Below are 23,794 nucleotides of genomic sequence, written 5' to 3'. Positions count from 1 at the left end.
ATTGTGGTCATAAGCCACGATCCCAAAGAATTAGAGGAAAATCTTAATCAGTTATGCACAGTTAGTAAGGATTTTGGACTAAAGATGAATATGGCTAAAACAAAAGTAATGATGAACAAGTATGCCACAGAAAGGGAAATAATGATTGAAGGAGCAGTAATTGAAAAGGTGGAGTCATATACTTATCTGGGACAAGTTATTAGCTGTAATAATGATAAATGGCTGGAAGTCAAAAGTAGAATAAATTTTGGATAGATAGCATTCAGGAAATATAGTCACATACTGAAGAGCAATATCCCAGTTTGTCTGAAACGTAAAATAATGAACCAATGTATACTCCCCACCATGACATATGGAAGTGAAACTTGGGCACTCACCAAAAGAATGGAAGAGAAGCTGAGAACTACACAGTAAAAAATGGAACGAATTATATTGGGAATCAGACTGTTAGATAAGAAGAGAAACACATGGATTAGGCAGCAAACTCAAGTAAAGGACATTCTTATCAAAACTGAAATGGTCTTGGGCAGGACACATAGCTCGAACACATGACAGATGGACTAAGAAAATAACAGAATGGTACCCAAGAGGAGCTAGAAGAAAACCTGGAAGACAAAGGCAGAGATGGATAGGTGAAATTCATGAATTTGTGGGTAGTAAATGGATGGCCAGTGCTCAAAACAGAAGGAACTGGAAAATTGCTGGAGAGGCCTTCATCCTGCAGTGGCTTGAAAATGGCTGATGATGATAAAAAAAAAAAAAAAAAAAAAACGATTTTTTCTTATAGTTTATAATTTTTTCTTATTTCCTGTTTGATTATATAGCCTAGTGGTCAGGCGTGTTGGTGCATAAGTACACATGCCTTGAGTGACCGGGGTTCAAGCCGGTGACTGCTGAATACAGTGCTGGTTCTTGTATTCTGTCTATCTTGTGAACTCCTCTGACCATTTGGTCGTCCCGGAGTATAAAGACTGGAATTTGTGGGTTGGTCACTCACACACTAGCAAGGCTTTTTATGGATTTTTTGAATGATTGTTTTCTGCATCAGCATGTTTGGAAGGCAACTAGAGGAAGTAATACTCTTCATCTGGTTATCAGTGCCTCAATGAGCGGTGGCAGTAATCACGTGAATAGTCGACAATTTCAATATACCATTATAACTTATTCATGGTACATGAATTATTTTTGCCATTCAGTTTCTTTGTAACCGTATCATAGTATCCAATCAAATTCGTCAGACAAGACCTCCCTTTAACAAATCCATGCTGTGTCTTATCTATTACTGCAGTCTTGTCTAGATGATCCTGCAGTGCTTCTTTAACCAGTGACTCTATTATTTTCCCCGGAATACAAGTTAAACTAACAGGTCTGTAGTTACTTGTGTCACCTTTTGAACCCCCTTTGTGAATTGGTGATACATTTGCACACCTCCAGTCCATGGGGACCTCCTCTGAGTCCAAGGAAGCTCTCATAATTATGGCTAAGGGTTTGCTTACTTCCTTTGCTGCCTCCTTTAATACAACTGGATAGATCCCACCCACCCCGAGTGCCTTCCTTATGTTTATCTTCAACAATTTCTCCTCCACTTTGCTCCCAGTTATTACAAAATCATTAATCATCCTGTTACAGTTTGATAAACGTCTGGCATTTTCCTCCCTTAATAACTTCTAATGTGTGAATGTAGATGCAAAATACTCATTTAGTTTGTTAGCTACCCGAGCAGGATCATCAACAGTTGAGCCATCAATATGAAGTGGACCAATCTGATTCATCCCCTTTCTTCTAGAGTTTACCTAAGTAAAAAAACTCTTTACTGTTTTTCTTTGCATCCTTTGCCAAAGATTTCTTGTGATCTACCTTTACCTTCCTAACCTCCTTTGTGACTTCGTTGCAGACCAGCTTATATATGTATCATAGGCTTCTGTGTCACCTGTTAATTTATATGTATCCCATGCATTTTTCTTCTCTGCCACATGTATCATGAGTTCATCTGACATCGGTTTAGGCCTAAACCTTGAACAATATTTTTTAGCTGGTATGAAAAGCCTAGTAGCGTCCAAGATTAATTCTTTGAATGCTTCCCATTTTGAATTTGCTGTTGGTAACATCATCAGTTGGTCCCACTGTATAGAGTTGAAATACTGCCTCAGACCACCCTAGTCACCTTTACGAAAGCAAAAATCCTTCCCTTTACCCATGATGGTAGTTACCTCTTTGAATAAATCCCACTTCAGCACACTGTGATCACTGCCACATAGTGGTTCCTTTATCTACAAATTCTTAATGCATGAAGAATCACTACTGATAATCAGATCAAGAGTATTACTCCCTCCAGTTGCCTCCCAAACATGGTGCTGTTGAAAACAGTCATTCAGAAAATACACAAAAGCCTTGCTAGTGTGTGAGTGACCAACCCATAAATTCCACTCAATATCTGGGAAATTAAAATCCCCATTATAAGATTCTGATTTACTGGCCCACTCTATTTCTCTGTTCAGTTGTTTATTATACTCATCAGAGTCATTAGGCCTATAACACACCTACTCTCAATTTTGCTTTCCCAGTAAGCCCCAGTTGCCAAGCGATTGTGATCAAGCATTTTCTCTTTGCTTAAAGTGATTTACAGTTCTTTTAAGTTCCTGCCCTTAAGAAATTTATTTATTTAATATCAGCTACTGTTACAAAAGTACTTGTACAGAACAAAGAGGAAAGCTACCTTTCTTTATTTTTTGTATTTCTTTTACTAACACTTTCTACTTTACACTTGGTCACACCGGGCACTGCTCCTGCCTTCCCGTTGTGGGGCCAGTAATTTTGACAGAAAAGCTAATCTGCCAAGGGCAAAAAGGAGCAAACATGGATCAAAATACGTTTCCGCCTCTAGAGCCAACAAGCTCTCAGCCAGAGTTAGACATTGACCATAACATGTTGCAACCCAAAAGGTTGAAAACCACTTCTTCAGCGACAAATTGTTCTGCATTTCTTACAATGCACTGTCTTGCATCAGCCTCTCAGTAAGCTCACTCCGTTCCTTATCCAGAAACACTTGGAAAATCTGGCAGGATCTCCTAAGACAGTCAAGGGACTGCAATCAGGTGACCTTCTATTGGAAACAATGAACTGTAGACATTCAGAGAAACTGCTAAAACTTACAAGCTTTGCTGGAATTCCAGTAAAAGTTTCTCCCCATGCAACCCTAAATACATCTAAGGGTGTTATTTCCAGCTGGGATCCATTGAATGTCATGGAGGTGGAGATAACACAAGAGCTTCAAGATCAAAATGTCATTGCTGTAGAAAGAATTATGGTGAAAAGAGAAAATACACTCACACCTACAAGGAATATTATTCTAACCTTTAACACGCCAAATCTACCACCATCGATAAAAGCAGGCTACCTACTTTGCTGCATTAAACCATAACATTCCTAACCCATTGAGATGTTTTAAGTGCCAGAAGTATGGCCACTCTCAAACAGCGTGCAGAGGAAACCAAGTTTTCCTAATTGTGGGTTCTCTGACCACACCCACAGTGACTGCTTGGCAAAAGAAATGACTTGCCCCAACTGTCAATGAAACCATTCTGCTTACTAAAGGACATGTGACAGATAGAAAACTGAAAAGCAAATTGTTAAATATAAGATCGAAAATAAAGTAAGCTTGAAGAAGCACGGAAATTAATTGCTCCCAGTATGAATAAACGTACATACGCCAATATTGGGCAAAAATATCAATCAGTGGCCACCCAAACTGACGTTACAGTCCCTTCAAACACCTCAATCTCTGACTGGGCTCAGACTGTTCTCTCTCAGCAACAGTCCAATGTCCCGAAACTGTTGAACCAGGCAAGTAATGCTGCACTTACAGTACCAGCTACAACTCCTTCTCCTCCCCCAGTGATTGCTTCTATATCTAGCTCAAATTTAAAAAAGAATATCCAAGAAATGTCTATGGATACAACTGACTCATCCAGACAAGAAGAACCGATCTTAGAAATATATCCAGAAGAAGAAATGGACACAGGTCGACCATTATTCTCAAAAAAAGACAAACCAAATCCTGAAAATCACAAGACAGTCAGATACAGCTTCTTCTATTAAACACCAGTAATGCCTTATATTCTACAATGGAATTGTAGAGGTTTTTGTAGCAACCTTAATGATATTCAAGTCTTAATTAACCGCTACTTTCCAGTTTGTTTCTGTCTACAGGAAACCTATCTAACTCCTCAAATTTCCACCAACATTAAGAACTGTGCCATCTATCGACACAATTGTAATACTTCAAATGCTGCCCATGGGGGTGTGGCCATCTTGGTCAGCTCAAAGATCCCAACCAAGCAAATTGTTCTGTAAACTGAAATTGAAGTTTTCGCCGTGTGTTTGATAACCCAGATTGCTTTAACACTGGTATGTCTACCTCCCACCAAGTCATACCTTCTCTTACCAAGATCTGAAAACCTGCTAATGCAATTACCTTCCCCTGTGTGTGTCTCTTGGGTGATTTTAATGGCCACAACCCCTTATGGGGATTGACAAAATGAGATATACATGGCCGCTTAGTTGAAATTTTCTGGATAAGCAAAACCTTACTGTTCTTAATACTGTTGCACCCACTCACATACAACTACCAACTGGACAAACCTCTGCAATCGATCTATCAATATGCACCCCAGTTTTGTTTCCAATCATAGAATGGTCTGTTATGGACGATCCCATGGGCAGTGACAATTTTCTGATTATTTGTGATCTGCTCACTGCACAACCACCATTAGCCAAACCCTGCAGGAAATGGAAGTTCTCTCAAGCCAACTGGGTCAAATTTCAATCAATTGTCACCCTGGATGAGCAATACATAAGAACACAGTTGATAGATGAAGCCACAGATTATATCACTTCACACCTGCTATCTGCAGCTAAATATTCAATTCTATTTTCGAATCTCCAATCCCGACGGCACATTAACTATTGGTGGAATGAAGACTGCACAAAAGCTAAGAAGTTAGTTAAAAAATAAAGCGTGGAATTTATTTCGTAGATCCTCAACCACAGCTAATCTTATCAATTACAAGAAACTAAGAGCAAAAGCACGTGACATTCAAAGAGAAGCCAAGAAAAATTCTTTGATTCGGTTTGCATCTACCATAAACAGAAACACTAACTACAGGTTAATATGGAAGAAAATCAGACAGATTTCCAGGAAATTTCCAACCACCCCTTCACCAATTCTTTCTTGGAATGGGCAGGAACTATCTGCTGCCAAGGACATAGCAAATGCTTTGGGCAAAACCTTTGCCCAAGTTTCAGCAGCATCAATATATTCTCTGGATTTTCAGAAAATAAAGACCAAGACTGAACAACGAGCCATCACCTTTCAAACCTCATCCATATAACCAGCCTCTTCTATATCGTGAACTTCTACATGTCATTAAAACAACACGCAACAGTGCTGCTGGGCCAGATGTAATATCTTACATTATGTTACAAAACCTTGGTGACAAAAATTTACAAATACTGCTGGTCTACTATAACTGGATATTTATGGAAAACATTTATCCCAGCTCTTGGCATCATGCCACAGTTCTTACCTTTTTGAAACCCGGTAAAGATTCTACCAGTCCTAACAGATATAGACCTATTTCCCTATCCTTGCCTCAGTAAATTACTTGAAAAAATTATTCATAATCGACTTGTTTGGATCATCGAAATGCAACAACTAATTAGTAATAATCAGCATGGCTTTCGAAAGAACAGGTCCTCCTTAGATCTCATGATCAAAGCTGAGTCTGCAATTCATAATGCCTTTGTAAAAAAATGAACATCTTGTTATGGTTTCCATAGACATAGAGAAGGCATTGATACTACCTGGTGTCATGGCATTCTGAGCGACCTCCATGCTCCAGGTCTATGAGGCAACCTTCCTATATTCATCAGGAACTTTCTCCAGACTCGTTCGTTCCAAGTTCGATACCACAACTCGCTTTATATGATATTTTTACAGGAAGAAGGAGTGCCACAAAGGTTGTACTGAGTGCAACCCTTTTTGCCCTTAGAATCAATCCCATCACAAAAGAACTTCCAAATACTGTTCAACCTATTTTATGCTGACGATCTCTCTATTTCTTGCCATTCTCAGAACATGAGATCCATTGAATGGCAACTGCAGATATCTTTGAATAAAGTCCAGAGGTGGGCAGAGTTAAATGGCTATCGTCTATCACAGCAGAAAACTGTTGCAATCTACTTTTGTAATCAACGGAAAATGCATACAGATCCTGAACTTCAGATGTCAAACTTTACAATTCCAGTGACTAACAACATCAGATGCTTGAGATTAATCCTTGACAGGAAATTAAATTTCCTTGAGCACATTAAATCTCTGCATATATCCTGCCTCAAAAAGCTGAACATACTAAGAGCTTTATCTGCCTTGTCTTGGGGAGCAGATCATACATCTTTGTTTCTCTTATATAGAGCCTTGATCAGATCCCAATTGGATTAGGGTGCTCCACTTTATGATTCTGCCTGTAAGAGTACACTACGATGGCTGGATCCTATACAGCATTGCACTTGGTACTTTCAGGACATCTCCTACTCATAGTTTGTACATTGAAGCTAATGAGCCCCCTCTTTACCTCCGCAGAAAAACGCTGCTTCTTAAGTATGCAACCCGAATACAAAGTTGCTGGCAGCATCCTATGGAGCCATATCTCTAAAATCCACCACTGCAAAACCTCTCTTGAAATAAATCCAGTAAAATATTTCTATTGAAATAAATCCAGTAAAATTGAATTAACACAGAATTGGAATGTTCCTAATATCAACAGGCTACAAGTAATGATATGCTCTCATCCACCTTGAACACCTCCGCCTCAATTAACTTGCGATACTTATCTTCAGAAATGGGGAAAGAATCACCTACCATCACTTAACATGAAACAACTCCATAAAAGCCATATTCAGAAATATACTAATTTATTGCCAATATATACTGATGACTCCAAATCATATTCAGCCGTTGGAGCAGCTGCAATGTTTCCTACTACAATCATTTCTGCTATCCTTCCACCTGAGTATATCAACTTCTTTGCAGAACTTCATGCAATAAAATTAGCCTTAGAAAACCTGTATCTGTACCCTTATTTAAAATACGTAGTATACACAGACTCTCTGAGCTCAATTACAGCAATACAAAACTTTTTGGCGCCTCCGTAGCCAGGTGGGCAGGAGCAGCAGTGCATAGCACATGCTTCTTGATTAGACCGGGGTTTCCTTGGATTTTATGTTTGTTAACTAATAGCATAACCTCTCCTCCCTTCTATCCTGTCTATCCTTCCTGTACACATTGTACTCCCCAAATTCCATTTCTGCATTCCTTATATATCCCAACAATATCTGCCTTTGATGTTTTGACCAACACCTCAAATTCATCAAATTTATTTTCCAGACTCCTAGCATTGGTAAGTATACATGCACCTGTTCTTATTCTTAGCTACCCTAACACAGCCCATGTATTTCCTTGTTCTGCAATGACTCCCAGCAGTCTCTGAAATCCCTTGCACCTTGTTTTCCAGGCTGCTGCTCATTCCAATAGAAGCAGTGCAAGAATCACTTTCTCCTCTGCCAGCGGCTACTGTTAATCTATTAATCCATCTATCTTCCCACGCTAGCAGTTTTCCGACCCACCTAACACTGCCTCGATAGCATCAGCATATATTCTTGCACCCTTTCTATTTAAGTGTATCCCATCCCTGTAGAAGCAGTCTCTCCTGTTAACAAGATTAGACAGGGATTCTGTCTAATCTGCATAACAAAATTAAAGGTTGCACCACCATTTATCATTATCATACTTTTACACAGAGTTCTTACAGATAAGTGATACAAAGCATGTATCATTTAGATATAAAATTTTTATTTTATTATTATTCATTTTATTTTATTTTTTTCAAATTCTGAGTAGTTTTAAATAATAATAATAATAATAATAATAATAATAATAATAAATGGCCTTTTCTATTTAGGGCTGGTTCAACAGTCAAAGAGACAGCCGGCCTTCAACTTATAATACTGGTCAAAAAGTAAATCAGTTGGTAACCCAAATTATAATTTAGGCTGTGCACATCTGAGCAGTTACATCCTCACTTAGCAACATGTTGCTGTGATGTGATAAGTGTGGACACATCAACAGTGTTATACAATTTCTCAAAAATTTTGTCGACATAACAGTGTTAAATGATTGCATCATGACTATTTAGAAACACTCACAAAAGTTGCAAAACAAAATTGTTCAACTATTTCAGCACAATATTTTGAAACAGTTCATTAAGGTCTGGACATACTCGTTAAGTTAGGATATCTGGATGTACTCTTTAATGAATCTCTTTTGGTAATATTATTTTATTAAAAACAAAATTAGTAATTTTAGATTGACTAGTGGATAGCAAAGTTGTTTTTAAAAATGAGTGCAACTCTAAAAACCTCATGCTATCTGAGCAGAGAATACAGCATCCCCCAGAAAGCAAGAGAGAATCATAGCCCAATGGTATGTTAATTATGAATTATCTCAACTCTTATTTTTAAATAAAAAAACTCCACTCCTTTACTAATTAATTTAATTTTTTTTTAATTAGAGCTAATTTTAGCTATACTTAATTACTGTTATCAGCCAACTAACTTAACTAAGTTGATAAATTGGTTTTAAAAAGTAACTTATCCACATCTGATTTTTTTATTCTAAGTAATTACTTCAAAGTAATTACTTTGAAGTAATTACTTCAAAGGCCACTTCATAGGTAGATGAGTAATTACTCATCTACCTTTGAAGTGGCATCCCCAGCAGCAGTGAAGTTTGTCTCTATCAGTTACTGTAGCCACATTATGAAAGTTAATTATTATGACTGAAATTTAATGCTGATTTTGTTTAATATATTCTCATATATGTTTCCAGTATTATTTGGAGATCGTTGAAGAATTTGTTTATTTTGTTTTCAGTTCCTCCTATGATCTGGATACCTAATCAGCTAATAGGAGTTCCTTTTGGGGGAGAAGTTGTGTTAGAGTGTCACACAGAAGCATACCCTATGTCTATAAACTATTGGACTAAAGAGGATAGTGGGATGATAGCAAATAATGAGAAGTACACAACTTTCCTACAAGACAGTTCATATAATGTGCACATGAAACTTACCATACATGATGTACAGTATTTAGATTTAGGGATGTACAAATGTTTTGCCAAGAATTCTCTTGGCTCAACAGAAGGTTCTATCAGGCTTTATGGTAAGTTGATTTTTTGTTGGTGCTTTTGTTCCAGAACAACATTTGATGACCTTTTTTAATTATAATTTACAACTTTGAAAATACTAAAAACTTTAATTTACCCTGATGAACTATGGAAAGTTAAAACTTAGACCTGAACATTACAACAGAAAGTCAAATACTGATATAGCATATTTTTTTAAATTGGAATTCCAGCATACTTATATTCATAGAAACATCCTGCCTTCCAAGGATTTATGATTGTGAAAATATACAACAGGAGCCCTATGCTTCAAATGCTTAAAATACAGTAGTAAACTTGAAACAGTAAAACTCCTCTACACTTTATTAAATTTTATTTAGACAGCATGTAAGCAGAACTGAATTAGAGAAAGGATTTATTATCAGCCAATATGAATTATTATAAAATTTTGTAATTTTTTTTGGTGAGCTATACTAGTTTGTGAATATGTATATGCAGTACAATCCTGATTGAAGGTTTTTTAAAATTTTCCTGCATTTTTGCATTCACTTTTTGTGGGTTTAGTGAAAGCCCTAATAATTTATGAATTCCCCTAATATCGACTTTAAAAGAGTCAATTTTAGGGATGAATTTTGTTAATGAGTTATTTCCATTAAGAATTTAATACATTGTTACTCTGCAGTTATTGCTATTTTTATCATGATTGTTACCCAGATGACCCAGTCATTTTCCTTCCCTTTCTTTACTGGACATTCTAACCATCACAAGAATTAGTACATATGGCAAAGGGACTGGCAGAACTTCTGGAAGTGATACTGGTAACAAAGGTAATAACCACAGTGCAACAGTGTATTAATCAGTATGATTTCCCTGAATTTGTTATTTCTTTTCTATGGTTTTGCCTGAACAAAATTCGTTTCTTGTGCAAAATCTGTACTCTGGTTTAGTGTTCACCCAGGACATACCTATATATGCATTATTTTCTCAAGGGTCTTTATGGCTGGCACAATTATTATAATTGCCCACCCACCAGAGATAATATTTTTGAGGAGGAACAACAAAGTGATTTTCTACCTTACAAATTTTTCCTGTTTGTAAAATAATAAGAGAAGTTTACCTCAATATAGTATATAGAACACGGAAGTGTTCTACATACTATATTGAGGTAAACTTCTCTTATTATTTTATAAATATTGATATCAACATAGAACATATTGAGCATTACAGCTCTGGTTCATACTATAAAATTTTACCTGTAGAGTGCTGCCCCTTTATTGTGGTATGATCCTCTGTGATAGTATTTGGGTTACTAGCAAAAATGATGCAACAAAGCAAGCATCAGCTAAAAAAAATCCGACATTCACCTGATTATCCTTTCAAATAGTTTATCTAATTCTTCCTTGAATTTATTCAAAATACAATTTCCACAACAACAAATGGAAGTTTGTTCCAACAATCAACTACCTAACAAATTTGTGCACATATATCCTGCAACCAACCTTCCTCAGTTTGAATTTATACCCCCCCCCATCATGTGTAGTCTGAGTAAGAGGAATGCTATCAGCATTCAATTCTTTCAAAGCCTTAAACACTCAATCAGATCACCATACAGGCGCCTAGTCTCCAGATGCTGCAGTTTTCAGAACTGAAGCTAAGACAAGCTTCAATAAAACTACCCTAAGTTAAGGCAAAGGTAAAGACAACCCTTTTGTTCCCTTCAATCTAATTGCCCTTTGCTGTACCTATTCCAGCAAATCTACATCTTTCCTAAAATGAGGACTCCAGAGCTGTATTGCATACGGGTCTGGAGGCCTCTGCAGTACTCAAGATGGGACCTAACCATTACCATATACAATAGGATAATAATCACCTCCTTATACCTGCTAGCAAAGTTCTTGTCTATCATAGAGAAAACCCCATGAGTTGGCCTGGCCTCCTGTCTGCATTGCTCAGTGAACTTCATATCTGACTGCGCAGGTTTTTTTCGTCTTTCACTATCTTGAGTATAGTACCACACAGTTGGTACATTAATCTGGTATTATTACTACCTATATGCATTACCTTACATTTTTCAATGTTACACTTCAACTGCCATTCGGTTTCGCTTGGCAAAGATGTAGACTTCTGTAGCTGCTGCAAGCTGATAAGTTTTCATTGAGATTTTATCGTATTTTTGATTAGTTAGTGTATTAATTTGTGTTTTTACAAATACACAAACTCCCCGACTTACGTAAGAGTTGCGTTCTGCAGAACACTATGGATTTTACATAAGTCGGAATTTCCCCCATGTTTCTGCAGCACTCGCAACTGTGCTCCCTGAATTGATTGAATCAAAAAATAAATGTTCGACGAATATGTAAATAGAATTTTTATTGTATTTATTCAATTTTTTATCTCACGTAAAGGAAAACTTACAAAAAAGCGTGCAATTTAAAAAAAATTTCAAATTTATAAAATTACAAAAAAATAGAGGAGACAGGCATAACATCAGTAAGTTTTACCTCTCAAGTATCTTTGTCAGAATTGACGTCTTTAGCTGATAAGTACGCTGGTGCAGAAGTTGAGGGCTGTAGAGATTTAGAAGGGGTCGGCTGCTGGCAACCTTACAAAAGAATATATTAATGGATGACTGGACAGTGGCTTTTTTCTTTTCATTGTAGATTTCTTTGTAGCAAGCAGGCATGTCATTCACCCCTCTGTTAACTTTTAAGAATCATTCACTGTCAGCATCCACCTTCTCAAACCTCGCCATTGCCATCTCTCTCTCTGGTGATGAAGCATCGCAGCTCCTCATTTGGTTCATCTTGAACTTCATCAGCATTTTCTCCTTTCACTTTTGCTGCCTGCAAGTCAATAAGTTCTTCATTAGATAATTCCTTCTCTTCTTCCTCTATTAACTCCTCCACATCTTTGGCATCGTCCTCCAACTGAAGTAGCTCTGAAACCTTTAGAAACTCATCTGTAACCTCTTCATATGATTTGTCTTTTTCAAATTCTTCGAAGCCTTTTACATGCTGTGAGCTTATTTTCGTCCACGTGCTATTTAAACAACTTTTAGTAATTTCTGCCCAGGCCTTATTAATGTTTAAGATGGCGTGGTAGATATTGTAAAATTTCCAAAAGTCTCTTAACATAAAATTTTTCCCACCCTCTGCTACAGACAATGCCTGAGCAAATGTTGTGTGTAAATAGTATGCCTTTAAATTCAAAATAACACCCTGATCCATAGGTTGGATGAATGAAGTTGTGTTTGGAGGTAGAAATATGATTCTCACGTTCGAATTGAAATCTAGATGTGTAGGATGTCCAGGAGCATTATCTATCTAATAGAAGCAAAATCTTAAAAGGAACATCACGGTGTTTACAATATTTTCAACCTCGGGAATGAAGCAGCATTTAAACCTATCCTCAAAGAGAGAGATTGTTATCCATGCTCTCTGGTTTGATCGAAAATGCATGGGTAGGGTGGATTTATTGATGCCTTTAATTGCATGAGGATTTCCAGAATGGTACACAAGCAATGGTTTTAATCTGTAATCTCCTGCTGAATTAGCCCAAAGCAAGAGCAGGGCCCTATCTTTTGACACCTTGAAACCTGGCATTGTATTTTTCTCTTTGGCAATGTTTGTTAGAACTGGCATTTTTTTCTAATACAGAGCAGTCTCATCAATGTTAAAAATCTGCTGCATTGAATAAGGCAGTGCCTTCATCAATAATTTTTCCCAGCACATCACAGAATTTCTCTGCAGCTGCAGAATTGGCACTGGCAACATCACTGCATACTTTAACGTTGTGGAAACCAGCACGATGCTTAAACCTATTAAACCACTCATTTTTTGCTATGAACTTGGCTTGGGGTTCACCACTTATCCTTAATATCTTCATAAATACTTGTTGCTTTTGCTTGAATGGTCACTAGACTCGAGCACTCGCTTCTGAAGCCGATTTTCTATCCTTATTATTAACAGCTGTTCCATCTTCGATATAGCATCTGAACGCTGTTTTGTGATCACTGTTGATCTTAAGTGCATTGATCCTTTGACATGTTCTTTTATACGCACACTGTCCTTTAAAATAGTTCTTCAAATAGGCCTCTGGGGTTGGGTGTATTCATACTATGATTTTTTAGTGTTTCTCACCAACCATTGAAGTAAAAACCGAAAGACGAAAAACCAAATTCTTAAAATTTTAATATTTACAATAAATTTATTTACAAACAAAACAAAATACTATATTACTGATGATAGCAATTTTAAAATAAGACAACTGTGATATACAGTAAATATACAAGGTGATAATACAAATACTGAATTTAAAATACAATAAAATATACTAGGTTAAAAGCGCTAAAATACTAGGTTAAATATAATATAATAGGTTAAAAGCGCTTTTAACCTAGTATATTTTATTGTATTTTAAATTCAGTATTTGTATTATCACCTTGTATATTTACTGTATATCACAGTTGTCTTATTTTAAAATTGCTATCATCAGTAATATGGTATTTTGTTTTGTTTGTAAATAAATTTATTGTAAATATTAAAATTTTAAGAATTTGGTTTTTCGTCTTTCGGTTTTTACTTCAATGGTTGGTGAGAAACACTAAAAAATCATAGTACTTTAAAATAGTATTCCACTGTTGAAGCAGCGAGACCTAATTCCCATGCAATAGATGACAAACTTAAGTCCTGCTTCATACTTCTTAATCATTTTCATCTTCATTTCTAAATCAATTTTGTTTCATTTCCTGGCACTACCACCACTTGCACTTTTCGTTGGTCGCTTCCCCTTCATCATTGTAATAAGTAAATAGGAATAAAGAGAAGTTTCTGAAAATTTGTTTTTTATATGATTGAAGATTTCGGTGAAGGGGAACACATTTCGCCATAATACCATAACGTAGAAACCCACAGAATTCCAGTTATCAGGATTATCACAAATGCAATAAAATCAAGTTTAGTACCCGTTTACAATAGATTGTTCTAACAGAAAAGCCCAATAAACCGGAAAATGCAAATTGTTTTTGTTGTTTTTTGGTCGTGACCTCCAGAAATGTGCTGTAGAAAAATATCACAAAGGCTTTTCAAAATTGTTTCTTATAACGGGAACATATGATAACGATGAAAGTGTAGTGCAATTTCCATTATAAATATGACCTTTTAGAGAGATAAATAGCTTAGTAATATAGCGATATTTTCAACTTCCAAGGACTAAAAAAAAATGTGTTATTGGGTTCACATATTTTCACGATACCTCCATTTATTCCTACGGGATGCAAAATACGTTTCCATGATTTTTTTTAAGTTTGCACTGGCCAGCAAAAACTTATGTAAAGTTGAATTTCTGCAAGTCTAGTATTATGTAAGTCGGGGAGTTCCTGTGGATTGAGCATTCTCAATGCTGATGGGATTCTTCCTCTTGCTCAGAATAATCACCTGAGGGGGCATAAATTCAAATTGAGGAAAGACAGATGTAGGATAGACGTGCGGAAATTTGCCTTTAGCCAGCGGATGGTTGGTTGGTGGAACAGACTGCCATCCCTTGTGGTGGAGGTTGATAGCCTAAATAAGTTTAAGGCTCAGCTGGACAGGTATTTTGAACGAACAGAAGGGTGAAGTGGAAGTGGGTTTTTTTTTTTTTTTTTTTTTTTGGCTGATGCTGCATAAGCTTGCTTTCTTGCATCAAATGCCTCTACTAATGCTAATTTGAACTATGTATGTAGTGTAAAGAGTATCATTTTAATTGTATCTCATATTGTCATTACCTTCACAACGAGATAGCTGGTATTGCACTACTTCAAATAAATAACGCTTCTCTAGTAGAGAAGACTACTGTTATTTATTTTCAGAGGATACGACCACCCAGATGATCGTTTCGAAGCTAGTGGGCTTCATCATCAGTGGGCGGGCAGGTACCCTGGTAATCCAACATGCCATCACAGTTGTGAAGCTATATCCACAGTATTATGTGGATATAATTTCTCAACTTATGCTGTTAAGTAAGAAACACATAAAATCTAAAGTGCATCCAATTGACATTGGTGAATAATGCGATGTTGAGTCAGTGTGGTGTGACATAAGAACTGGGAAAGGAAAAATGTGAGTACGTGTTGTTATAGGCCTAATGAATCTAATGAGTATAATGAGCATTTGTGCAGAGAAATAAAGTGGGCCAGTAAATTGGAGTGTCGTATATTGGGGGATTTTAATTTCCCTGATATTGACTGGAATTTGTGGGTTAGTCACTCACACACTAGCAAGGCTTTTGTGGATTTATTGTATGATTGTTTCCTACAGCAGCATGTTTGGGTGGCAACTAGAGGGAATGATACTCTTGATCTGATTATCAGTGGTGATTCTTCATGCATTAAGAATCTGCAGATAAAGGAACCACTAGGTGGCAGTGATCATAGTGTGCTGATTTACTTAAAGAGGTAACTACAATCAGGGGTAAGGGGAAAGGTTTTTGCTTTCGTAAAGGTGACTACAGTGGTCTCAGAGAGTTTTTAATTCTATACAATTGGATCAACTTATGATGTTAACAATGTTAATTCTAAATACGAACTTAATCTTAGACGGTACTAGGTTTTCGTACCAACTAAGAAATACTGTTCAAGGTTTAGGCCTAAATGGATGTCAGATGAATTAATGAGAACAGAAATGCATGGGATGCATATAAATTATCAGGTGACACAGAAGCCTATGGCAGATATAAGTTAGTCTGTAATCAAGTCACAAAGGAGGTTAGGCAGGCAAAGGCAGATTGCGAGAAATATTTGGTAAAGGATGCAAAGAGTTCTTTACTTATGTAAATTATAAAAGGAAAGGGATGAATTAAATTGGTCCACGTAACATAATGGTTTGACTATTGATTATCATGCTCCGGTAGCTCATAAACTGGATGAGTATTTTGCATCTACATACACATGAGGAGTTCTTCAAGGAGGGGAATGCGAGAAGTTTATCAATCTCTAAAAGGGAGCTGAGCGATTTTTTAATAACTGAAAGAAAAGTGGAGGAGAAATTGAAGTTAAACATAAGGAAGGCACCTGGGGTGGATGGGATCAATCCAGTTAAATTAAAGGAGGCAGCAAACGAAGTAAGTAAACCTTCAGCCATAATTATGAAAGCTTCCTTGGACTTGGGGGAGGTCCCCATGGACTGGAGATGTGCAAATGTGTCACCAATTCACAAAGTGGGTGCAAATGGTGACACATGTAATTACAGACCTGTTAGTCTAACTTCTGTTACAGGGAAAATAATGGAATCATTGGTTAAGGAAGTGATGGAGGATCATTTAGACAAGACTGCAGTTATAGTTCAGACAGCATGGGTTTGTTAAGTGGAAGTCTTGTATGAAAAATTTTATTGGATACCATGATGTGGTCACAAAGCAACTGGATGCAAAGAATAATTTTGATATCATATACTTGGATTTTAAGAAAGCTTTTGATACTGTGGCACATGGAAGACTACTGTACAAATTGGAGCAGTATAGCATTAAGAGCAATTTGCTACAATGGATAAAAGGATGGTTGAGTGGGAGAAGACAGAGAGTGGTTATCAATGGACACTGCTCTTCATGGACTAATGTTATTAGTGGAGTCCCCCGGGGGTTTGGTGTTGGACCCATTGTTGTTTTCGGTATTTCTCAATGATATTGATGAAGGTAAACCAGAGTTAATATCTAAGGTTGGAGGCCATAAGAAGGATGGCGGGATTGTTAATGACAGTTATGATAGTACACTACTGCAACGTGATCTGGAAAAGTTGAGCAGATGGGCTGAGAGGTGGCAACTGATGTTTAACATTGACAAATGTGAAGTGCTGCATATGGGTAGCAGTAACCCCAAGTAACGTACCAAACGGGTGGTACTACACTCAGGGTAGTGGAGAATGAAAATGACCTGGGGGTAATTGTGCAGTCAGATATGAAGTTTTCTGAGCAGTGCAAAAAGGCTGCAAGAGGAGCTCATGATGTTTTGTCAATGATATACAGGAATTTTTCAAGCAGGGATAAGGGGGTGATTGTCCCCTTGTATAAGGCAATGGTTATGCCACACCTTTAGTACTGTATACAGGTCTGGAGGCCTCATTTTAGGAAAGATGTAGAGCTGCTGGAACAAGTGCAAAGAAGGACAATGAGATTGGTGAGGGGAACAAAGGGTTGGTGTTACCAAAAAAGTCTTGAGTTCTGCAAATTGCAGCTTCTGGAAACTAGGCACCTGCAAGGTGATCTCTGAATGTACTGAGCATGTCAATGCTAATGGGATTCTTGCTCAGATTACTCACCTGAGGGGGGGGGGCATAAAGTCAAATTGAGGAAAGATGATTGTGGAATAGATGTGCGGAAATTTGCCTTTGGCCAGCGGTTGGTTGATAGTGGAACAAACTGCCCCTCATTGTAGTTGGAGGTCAATAACTTAAATAAGTTCAAGGCAGAACTAGACAAACATTTGGAGTGAATGGATAGGTGAAATGGGAAGGGCATTTTTTTTTTTTATTTATTTTTTTTTTTATTTTTCCGGCTGCTATATAAGCTTGCTTTCTTGCATCATATGCCTCTACTAATGCTATTCCGTAATCGGATATTTCTTGAATGTGTTTCTATCCTTCCTCATGGCATTACTGTGAAATTCTTGCTGTCTCAAAATCAGAAAAGGACCAGTCACTTCCACAAAACTACTGACCAATTTCTCTCACTAGCTGTCTGAGTAAAATACTAGAAAATATGATACACAGCAGACTAAATGGATCCTTGAAAGTAAAATGCTGCTAAATAACGACCAATATGGTTTCCAACAAATCAGATCCTGTTTGGACCTTATGGTAAGAGCTGAAACCAATATTTGCAATGAATAGATTAAAAGTGAACAGCTAATAATGGTCAGCCTAGATAGTGAAAAGGTTTTCGAAACCACATGGAGGTATGGCATTCTTTGAGAGCTCTGTTCCCTAGGGTTGACACTTACTGGAACTCATGCAGAATTTTCTTAAGCACAGAACCTTTCAAGTTCACTACCAGAATGTACTTTCACAATATTTTATCCAAGAAGAAGGGGTGCTGCAAGGGTCCATAGTGCTACCCTTTTTGTAATTATGCTAAACACCATAATGCAGAATATTCCCAAAACTGCAGAAATATATTTCTATGCCGACAATCTTGCTACATCATGCTATTCACTAAACATTAATACAATTGTTAGACAGTTGTAACTTTCTGTATGTAAGTTAGATACATAAACCCTACAAAATGTTTATTGCATATCAGAACAAGACAATTGCAATTCATATATGTAAAAAGCACAAATTACAAATTACCAGAAATATCCAGATTTTAGGTTTAATATTAGATAGGAAACTCAATTTTGCCATGCATATAACTTATCGTAGAATGCTCTGCTTGAAAAAACTCAGTATACTCAAAGCCATCTCTACCATGGCATGGGGTGCAGATAGATACACCCTCTTGTATTTGTGTCATTCTCTCATCACATCTCATCTAGATTAAGGTGCAGTCATCTACAACTCAGCTAGGAAAACTGTACTTACAAGACTAAATACCGCACAGCACAGTGCTCTTCGCACTGTTCTTGGGCCTTTTGAATGTCCCCAGTCCAAAGTCTCTGTATAAAGGTAAACGAACCTCCACTCCACGTCTGAAGGAAAATGTTACTCCTCACTTATGCAGCCAGACCTAAAAGCTTTCCAGATCATCCCAATCAATTGCTACTCCTCAATCCTGAATGGATAACCATCTATAACAATAAACCCACTGAATATAGACCCACTGGTATTAGACTACAAGGGTTGATGCACTGCAGGAATGTACATTTTGAAAATAAACTTAAAGAAACCAAAATTCCTGATCTACCCTGGTCCACAAACCCACCTTACTGTGACACTTATTTCCAACAATGAGGGTAAAAAGTCCCTGGGAAACTGTAACATCAAACAACTGCATGAAGGGCATGCTTCTAGCAATGCACAGAGCTGCATAATATATACTGATGGCTCAAAATCAGATGCCACCGTAGGTGCTGCAGCAGTCTTTCCCTCATTCACAGTATCTGTATTTCCCCCGGCTGAATGTAGCAGTTATACTGCAGAGCTGTATTCAATCCAGCTAGCTATAGACAGTATCAATATCTGTCTCAACACCAAAAGTTTAATATACAGGGTCGTCGAAAAAGGTGTCCGTGATTTCCCTTTTAATTATCTTCGGAAATATTTGATCAATTGCTGTGATCATAGCAGCAAACAGTGTGGTAATTCACTAAGTTTTATTTGACACCTCAACAATGACCTTGGCTGTGCCATGAGTGTTTGCAGAATGACTCCTACATGCACCACCTCAGTCAGTGTCACTAAAATGTTTGTACAACAGAAAATGCACTGTGTGTTGTGACGTTGAAATGTTATGACAGATTTAAATTCAGCATACCACAACACACACTGCACTTTCTGTTGCATGGTGGCCATCTTACTGACACTGGCTGAGGCGGCACATGTAGGAGTCATTCTGTGCACACTCACGGTGCAGCCAAGGTTGAGGTGTCAAATAAAACTTAGTGAGTTACCATACTGTTTGTTGCTACGATCACAGCAATCAATCAAATATTTCCGAAGATAATTAAAAGAGAAATCACAGACACCTTTTTCGATGACCATGTATAGATTCCTTGAGTGTGCTGTCCAAAATAAGTAACAAATTCTCAACCCCACATCCCATTGTAAAAGAAATTCGGTCTCATCTAAATCATTTGCAGAATAGGAATCATACTGTAAGCTTTGGTTGGATTCCAGGGCATGCTGGCATCGCAGATAACGAAACAGCAGACCAGGCAGCCAAACGATCAAACAGCAGTGCACCTCCATCTTACCAAGTATCCTATATAGATTTCCTAATATATCCAACATATCTATAGAGACCAGTGGTTAAACATTTGGAAGACACATACAAACAATAAATTATTTGAAATTAAATCAAACAGCCCGGCTTCGCTATGACAACGATCTGACAGACCCAATTCCAATAAAAAAAAGGCGTCTGGCAAGGCTGTCCATTATCTCCCATTCTTTTTAACATCTATTCGGAAATGATCTTCGACCAAACACTGGCTGACAAGAACATCGGCATAAAAGTTAACGGACACTACATCAATAACTTAAGATATGCCGATGACACAGCACTAATAGCGGATTCAGAACAAGATTTACAGACCATCTTGAATGAAGTGGACATAGAAAGCCAAGCATGGGGGCTACGAATCAACAAAAAGAAAACAAAGGTGATGAAGGTCAGCAGGACTGCAAGCAAAATCACGATCAAACTAAACAACGAAAAATTAGAGCAAATACACCGCTTCAAGTATCTCGGAGTGCTCATTGATGACCAGCTGAACCATGAGGCCGAAATCAAAAGCAGAATTGAACAAGCCAGGCAGGCATTCACCAAATGGAGAACCCTCCTCACCGACAGAAGCTTGAACATCGTGCTCAAATTACGCACATTGAAATGCTACATCTGGCCAATACTGCTCTACGGTGTAGAAACCTGGACTCTAACATCAGCCACTACAAAAAAGCTCCAGGCCTTCGAAATGTGGCTCTACCGAAGAATGCTGAAAATTCCGTGGACAGCCAAGATAACCAACGCACAGGTCCTGCAGGACATGCACACGGAACGGGACCTGCTCAAAACCATCATCAGCAGGAAATGCAAATACCTAGGTCACATCGCTAGGAACCAACAAAAATATCACCTACTACCACTCATCCTGGAGGGAAAGATCGAAGGCAAGAAACGCCCAGGCAGACCGAAAATGGCATGGCTAGATAACATCAACACCTGGCTTCACATGACAACAGCACAAATTCTACACGCAGCGCTAGACAGAGAACAATATCAAAACGAAGTCGCAAACGCCATTCGGCAGCATTAAAGAAGAAGAAGAAGAAATTAAAACATGAACCACAACTATGGAACTCCAGCTTTAGGCAAAGCAGGAATGAAGGCAAGATTACACATGACACACACACACACACACACACACACACACACACACACACACACACACACACACACACACACACACACACCTGACCCACCTGTTCATGCTCATGCTCGTTGTTCATTACAACTTACAGTTCTACATATCCCTCTCTCTCTCTCACAAATGCAAGAACCTTTATCATTAACCCATCTATTGGGAACAGTGCTAATCTGGATGAGCTCTTTGTTTGTTTACCTTAAACAAACCAGACTATATGAATATTTCTAAAGTCAAATTAAGCAAATTTTCAGCACCTTTCCAAATATTTGAATAGGCATGTTTTGGTCCAGGTTGCCCTTGTGCCACTAAACATCTACACCACCACCCTTTGTGAAGTGGGGATACATTTGCACTTCTCCAGTCCATGGGGACCTCCCATGAATCCAAGGATGCTCTCATAATTATGAGAGCATCCTTGGATTCAGCAAAGGAAGTTTGCTTACTTCCTTTGTTGCATCCCGTATTATAATTGGATAGCTCCCATCCACCACAGGTACCTTTTTTATGTTTACCTTCAACAATTTCTCTTCCACTTTCCTCTCAGTTATCACAAAAAAATTTAGCTTCCTGTTAGAATTTGATAAACTTTACATCCCCTTCACTGAAGAATTCCTCATCTGTTAATGTAGATGCAAAATACTTATTCAGTTTGTGAGTAACCTGTGCAGAATCGTCAACAGTTAAACCATTGATATTTAGTGGAACAATATGATTCATCCCCTTACTTTTGGTGTTTACATAATTAAAGAATTCTTTGCACCTTTGCCAGAGACTTCTTGTAATCTGTCTTAGCATAGCTAACTCCTTTGTGACTTGATTGCAGACTAGTTTGTCTACTGTAAGCTCCTGTATCACAAAATATATACCACCATATCTCTTAAAAGGGTATAAAGAGTCTGGTTTAATTACTTACTTCATTGAATATTTCTCATTTAGAATTTGCTGTTGGTAACATCATCAGTTGGTCCAATTGTGTAGAATATAAAAACTGTCTGAGGCCATTTTAGAATGGCCTCAGACAGTTTTTATATTAGGTCAAGGGTGGGGCTTCTGCTTTAAGAAAGCAGAAACACTGCCCTTTGCTCTTGACAATAGTTACATCTTTAAGTAAATCCCACATCAGTACTCTGTTATCACAGCAGTATGTTCTTTTATCTACAGATTCTTAATGCACAAAACAGTAACTGCTGACAATCAAATCTGAAATATTGGTTTTCTCATTGCCTTTCTAACATACTTTTTCGAAAACAGGCATCCAATAAATCCACGAATGGCTTGCTACTGTGTTTTGCTACAAGGTACAGTAAGTATCTTGAAAGTTCAAGTTCCTGATTATGAGAGATCCGATTTACTGGCGGATTTTTTTTCTGTAAAGTTCTTTGTTATAGTCATCACAGGCCTATAACATACTGTTACTTTCCCATTTTTGTTTTCCCAGTGCTTATGTCACACCAAACTGGCTCAACATTGCACTTGCCACGCATGTCAACTGGATGAACTGCCCTAGAGTTTGTGCTTCTTAACTAAGAGGATGGCTTAGTTAAGAATGAAAATGAAAATACCAATCCCCATATGATTAGATCCTTTAGTTATTTATTTAGTACAATTAAAACACAAGTAACTACAGACCTGTTAGTTTAACTTGTGTTCCGGGTAAAATAATGGAATCACTGGTTAAAGAAGCACTGCAGGATCATCTAGACAAGACTGCAGCAATAGTCAAGACACAGCATTGGTTTGTCAAAGGGGAGGTCTTGTCTGACCAATTTGATTGGTTACTATGATGTGATCACAAAGGAACTGAATGCCAAAAATAATTTTGATATCATATACTTGGATTTCAGGAAAGCTTTTGATACTGTTGTACAAGGAAGACTGCTGTACAAATTGGAGTGGTAGGCATCAAGGGTAAGCTGCTACAATGGATAAAGGGATGGTTGAGTGGAAGACAACAGAGAGTGGTAATCAATGGACACTGCTCTTCATGAACGAATGTTATTAGTGGAATTCCCCAGGGTTCAGTGTTGGGTCCACTGTTGTTTTGTATATTTATCAATGATATTGATGAAGGTATATCAGGTTTAATGTCCAAGTTTGTAGATGATACAAAGGTTGGCAGGGTAGTTAACAATAGTAATGACAGTATGCTACTCCAACTGGATCTAGATAAGTTGGGAAAATGGGCTGAGAAGTGGCAACTGGAGTTTAACATTGACAAATGCAAAGTTATTGTATATGGGTAGCAATAACCAAAGAGAAATGTACCAACTGGGTGGTAGTACACTCAGGGAAGTGGAAAGTGAAAAATACCTGAGGGTAATTTGTACAGCCAAATATGAAGTTTGCTGAGCAGTGCAGGCAAGCTGCAGGGCAGGGCAGGGCAGATCATGGAGTCTTGTCAATGATATATAGGAATTTTGCTAACAGGGACAGGGAGGTGATAATCCCATTATACAAGGCAATGGTCAGGCCACACCTAGAGTACTGTGTACAGGTCTGTA

At 37.7% G+C, this 23,794-nt stretch overlaps 1 protein-coding gene across 3 annotated transcripts in view; it reads left to right on the top strand.

Moving 5' to 3' along the window:
* LOC150081781 (opioid-binding protein/cell adhesion molecule homolog) overlaps positions 1 to 23,794 on the top strand; it is a 718,769-nt gene that overhangs the window by 475,321 nt on the left and 219,654 nt on the right. For all 3 annotated transcript variants that reach the window (XM_090379651.1, XM_090379650.1, XM_090379652.1), the window contains exon 6: positions 8,989 to 9,276. In XM_090379651.1, coding sequence (XP_090235777.1) covers positions 8,989 to 9,276 — 288 coding nt within the window. The remainder of the gene's footprint in view (positions 1 to 8,988; positions 9,277 to 23,794) is intronic.

This window comes from Mastigoproctus giganteus, chromosome 8, assembly GCF_048544385.1.
Source record: "Mastigoproctus giganteus isolate SK-2022 chromosome 8, ASM4854438v1, whole genome shotgun sequence".
NCBI classification, from domain to species: domain Eukaryota; kingdom Metazoa; phylum Arthropoda; class Arachnida; order Uropygi; family Thelyphonidae; genus Mastigoproctus; species Mastigoproctus giganteus.
This window is presented reverse-complemented; position numbering and strand designations above follow the sequence as displayed.